A 5,909-nucleotide genomic window follows, 5' to 3' on the forward strand; every position below is an offset into this window, starting at 1 on the left:
AAACACACACACAGTATATAGAGGAAGGACCCCCCCCCCAAACACACACACAGTATATAGAGGGAGGACCCCCACACACACACAGTATATAGAGGGAGGACCCCCACACACACACACACAGTATATAGAGGGAGGACCCCCACACACACACACACAGTATATAGAGGGAGGACCCCCCCCCACACACACACAGTATATAGAGGGAGGACCCCCCCCACACACACAGTATATAGAGGGAGGACCCCCCCCACACACACAGTATATAGAGGGAGGACACCCCCCCCCCCCCACCCACAACACACAGTATATAGAGGAGGACACCCCCCCCCCCCACACACACACACACACACTATATAGAGGGAGGGCATCCCCCAAACACACACAGTATATAGAGGGAGGACCCCCCCCCCCCAAACACACACACACAGTATACAGAGGGAGGACCCCCCCAAACACACACACAGTATATAGAGGGAGGACCCCCCCCCCCACACACACACACACAGTATATAGAGGGAGGACCCCCCCCCCACACACACACACAGTATATAGAGGGAGGACCCCCCCCCACACACAGTATATAGAGGGAGGACCCCCCCCCCACACACAGTATATAGAGGGAGGACCCCCCCCACACAGTATATAGAGGAAGGACCCCCCTCCCCCCCACACAGTATATAGAGGGAGGCCCCCCCACACACAGTATATAGAGGGAGGCCCACACACACACACACAGTATATAGAGGGAGGACCCCCCACACACACACACAGTATATAGAGGGAGGACCCCCCACACACACACAGTATATAGAGGGAGGACCCCCCCCCACACACACACACAGTATATAGAGGGAGGACCCCCCACACACACAGTATATAGAGGGAGGACCCCCCCCCCCCAAACACACACACACAGTATATAGAGGGAGGACCCCCCCCCAAACACACACACACAGTATATAGAGGGAGGACCCCCCCCCCAAACACACACACACAGTATATAGAGGGAGGACCCCCCCCCCCCCACACACACAGTATACAGAGGGAGGACCCCCCCCCCCCAAACACACACACAGTATATAGAGGGAGGACCCCCCCCCCCAAACACACACACAGTATATAGAGGAAGGACCCCCCCCCCCCAAACACACACACAGTATATAGAGGGAGGACCCCCACACACACAGTATATAGAGGGAGGACCCCCACACACACACACACAGTATATAGAGGGAGGACCCCCCCCACACACACACAGTATATAGAGGGAGGACCCCCCCCCCACACACAGTATATAGAGGGAGGACCCCCCCCACACACACAGTATATAGAGGGAGGACACCCCCCCCCCCCCCACACACACACAGTATATAGAGGGAGGACACCCCCCCCCCCCCCCCACACACACACACACACTATATAGAGGGAGGACCCCCCCCCCACACACACACAGTATATAGAGGGAGGACCCCCCCCACACACACACACAGTATATAGAGGGAGGACCCCCCCCCCCACACACACACAGTATATAGAGGGAGGACCCCCCCCCCACACACACACAGTATATAGAGGGAGGACCCCCCCCCCCACACACACACAGTATATAGAGGGAGGACCCCCCCCCCCACACACACACAGTATATAGAGGGAGGACCCCCCCCCCACACACACACAGTATATAGAGGGAGGACCCCCCCCACACACACACACAGTATATAGAGGGAGGACCCCCCCCCACACACACACAGTATATAGAGGGAGGACCCCCCCCCCACACAGTATATAGAGGGAGGACCCCCCCCCCACACACAGTATATAGAGGGAGGACCCCCCCCCCACACAGTATATAGAGGGAGGACCCCCCCCCCCACACACAGTATATAGAGGGAGGACCCCCCCCCCACACACACAGTATATAGAGGGAGGACCCCCCCCCCACACACACAGTATATAGAGGGAGGACCCCCCCCCCCACACACACAGTATATAGAGGGAGGACCCCCCCCCCCACACACAGTATATAGAGGGAGGACCCCCCCCCCACACACACACAGTATATAGAGGGAGGACCCCCCCCCCACACACACACAGTATATATAGAGGGAGGACCCCCCCCCCAAACACACACAGTATATAGAGGGAAGACCCCCCCCCAAACACACACACAGTATATAGAGGGAGGACCCCCCCCCCCAAACACACACACACACAGTATATAGAGGGAGGACCCCCCCCCCCACACACACAGTATATAGAGGGAGGACCCCCCCCCACACACACACAGTATATAGAGGGAGGACCCCACACACACACACACACACACACAGTATATAGAGGGAGGACCCCCCCCCCCCCACACACACACACACACACACAGTATATAGAGGGAGGACCCCCCCACACAGTATATAGAGGGAGGCCCACACACACACACACACACACACACACAGTATATAGAGGGAGGACCCCCCCCCCCACACACACACAGTATATAGAGGGAGGACCCCCCCCCCCACACACAGTATATAGAGGGAGGACCCCCCCCCCAACACACAGTATATAGAGGGAGGACCCCCCCCCCCCACACACAGTATATAGAGGGAGGACCCCCCCCCCACACACAGTATATAGAGGGAGGACCCCCCCCCCACACACAGTATATAGAGGGAGGACCCCCCCCCCCACACACAGTATATAGAGGGAGGACCCCCCCCCCACACACACAGTATATAGAGGGAGGACCCCCCCCCCCCCACACACAGTATATAGAGGGAGGACCCCCCCCCCACACACAGTATATAGAGGGAGGACCCCCCCCCCCCCACACACAGTATATAGAGGGAGGACCCCCCCCCCCCACACACAGTATATAGAGGGAGGACCCCCCCCACCCCACACACAGTATATAGAGGGAGGACCCCCCCCCCCACACACAGTATATAGAGGGAGGACCCCCCCCCCCACACACAGTATATAGAGGGAGGACCCCCCCCCCACACACAGTATATAGAGGGAGGACCCCCCCCCCACACACAGTATATAGAGGGAGGACCCCCCCCCCACACAGTATATAGAGGGAGGACCCCCCCCCCACACAGTATATAGAGGGAGGACCCCCCCCCCCCCCACACAGTATATAGAGGGAGGACCCCCCCCCACACAGTATATAGAGGGAGGACCCCCCCCCCCACACACACAGTATATAGAGGGAGGACCCCCCCCCCCCACACACAGTATATAGAGGGAGGACCCCCCCCCCCACACACACAGTATATAGAGGGAAGACCCCCCCCCCCCAAACACACACACAGTATATAGAGGGAAGACCCCCCCCCCCAAACACACACACAGTATATAGAGGGAGGACCCCCCCCCCACACACAGTATATAGAGGGAGGACCCCCCCCCCCACACACAGTATATAGAGGGAGGACCCCCCCCCCCACACACAGTATATAGAGGGAGGACCCCCCCCCCCACACACAGTATATAGAGGGAGGACCCCCCCCCCACACACAGTATATATAGAGGGAGGACCCCCCCCACACACAGTATATAGAGGGAGGACACCCCCCCCCCCCCCCCCACACACAGTATATAGAGGGAGGACCCCCCCCCCACACACACACAGTATATAGAGGGAGGACCCCCCCCACACACAGTATATAGAGGGAGGACCCCCCCCCACACACAGTATATAGAGGGAGAGAGGCGGTGACGCGCGGTATATGGGGTGGGGGGTGGGAGCGGTATATTGGGGGGGACTGACCTTGACCCGGTTCAGACTGGCCTCCAGCCGGAGCTGTTGAACCACTTTCTTCATGGCGGACACGTTCCCGGAGCCGGACATGTTTTCCTTCCTCACCCCGACTTCCGGTCTAAATACTCACTGAGCACGCGCGTGGGGCGGGGCCAAGTGGGGCGGTGGGCGTGGCCCAGGAATGGCGGTGGGCGTGGCAACCACCATATACTATATCCCAGCCCCCCTCTATACTATATCCCAGCCCCCCCTCTATACTATATCCCAGCCCCCCTCTATACTATATCCCAGCCCCCCCTCTATACTATATCCCAGCCCCCCCTCTATACTATATCCCAGCCCCCCCTCTATACTATATCCCAGCCCCCCTCTATACTATATCCCAGCCCCCCCTCTATACTATATCCCAGCCCTCCCTCTATACTATATCCCAGCCCCCCCTCTATACTATATCCCAGCCCTCCCTCTATACTATATCCCAGCCCCCCCTCTATACTATATCCCAGCCCTCCCTCTATACTATATCCCAGCCCCCCCTCTATACTATATCCCAGCCCCCCCTCTATACTATATCCCAGCCCCCCTCTATACTATATCCCAGCCCCCCCTCTATACTATATCCCAGCCCCCCCCTCTATACTATATCCCAGCCCTCCCTCTATACTATATCCCAGCCCTCCCTCTATACTATATCCCAGCCCTCCCTCTATACTATATCCCAGCCCCCCCCCTCTATACTATATCCCAGCCCCCCCTCTATACTATATCCCAGCCCTCCCTCTATACTATATCCCAGCCCCCCCTCTATACTATATCCCAGCCCTCCCTCTATACTATATCCCAGCCCCCCCCCTCTATACTATATCCCAGCCCCCCCTCTATACTATATCCCAGCCCTCCCTCTATACTATATCCCAGCCCTCCCTCTATACTATATCCCAGCCCCCCTCTATACTATATCCCAGCCCCCCCTCTATACTATATCCCAGCCCCCCCTCTATACTATATCCCAGCCCTCCCTCTATACTATATCCCAGCCCCCCTCTATACTATATCCCAGCCCCCCCTCTATACTATATCCCAGCCCTCCCTCTATACTATATCCCAGCCCCCCTCTATACTATATCCCAGCCCCCCCTCTATACTATATCCCAGCCCCCCCTCTATACTATATCCCAGCCCTCCCTCTATACTATATCCCAGCCCCCCCTCTATACTATATCCCAGCCCCCCCTCTATACTATATCCCAGCCCTCCCTCTATACTATATCCCAGCCCCCCTCTATACTATATCCCAGCCCCCCCTCTATACTATATCCCAGCCCCCCTCTATACTATATCCCAGCCCCCCTCTATACTATATCCCAGCCCCCCCCTCTATACTATATCCCAGCCCTCCCTCTATACTATATCCCAGCCCCCCCTCTATACTATATCCCAGCCCCCCCTCTATACTATATCCCAGCCCCCCCTCTATACTATATCCCAGCCCTCCCTCTATACTATATCCCAGCCCCCCCTCTATACTATATCCCAGCCCTCCCTCTATACTATATCCCAGCCCCCCCTCTATACTATATCCCAGCCCTCCCTCTATACTATATCCCAGCCCCCCCTCTATACTATATCCCAGCCCCCCCTCTATACTATATCCCAGCCCTCCCTCTATACTATATCCCAGCCCCCCCCTCTATACTATATCCCAGCCCTCCCTCTATACTATATCCCAGCCCCCCCTCTATACTACTACTCCCCCTGGGTGTGTCCTGTATGTGCACAACTGTAATAAAAAGCATGCAAACAAAAAGGAAAAGGGACTGTCCCTAAATAGCGAAAGATATCAAGAAAATAAATATACTTTAATAAATTGAGATAAAAACACACACACCAAAGACTAACAAAAGTAGCTATGTACTACTGCCTCAAAAATGGATAATTGGGGCAGGCGAGATGACTATGACTACAATTGCTGGGTGTGCATAAACGGAAAGACAGTGAACAATCAAAAAGGACACACATATATATAAAAACATGAGCTGATATCACCCTTGGGAATATAAGCAACGTGCTGTTTGTTGAGCTATATCATACTATATATACCCATTGGGACCCTGTTCCATACACACACTCCTTAACACAGGGGTAT

General features: G+C 56.0%; 1 protein-coding gene across 1 annotated transcript in view; it reads right to left on the reverse strand.

The window, feature by feature from the left end:
- The window catches only part of GNG5 (G protein subunit gamma 5), a 10,956-nt gene extending 7,059 nt beyond the window's left edge, over window positions 1-3,897 (reverse strand). The window contains exon 1 of the mRNA XM_063427134.1: window positions 3,773-3,897. Coding sequence (XP_063283204.1) covers window positions 3,773-3,853 — 81 coding nt within the window. The 5' untranslated portion in view covers window positions 3,854-3,897. The remainder of the gene's footprint in view (window positions 1-3,772) is intronic.
- Between the last annotated feature and the right edge of the window lie 2,012 nt (window positions 3,898-5,909).

The sequence above is a fragment of the Pelobates fuscus genome, chromosome 7 (genome assembly GCF_036172605.1).
Source record: "Pelobates fuscus isolate aPelFus1 chromosome 7, aPelFus1.pri, whole genome shotgun sequence".
Classification (NCBI taxonomy): Eukaryota; Metazoa; Chordata; class Amphibia; order Anura; family Pelobatidae; genus Pelobates; species Pelobates fuscus.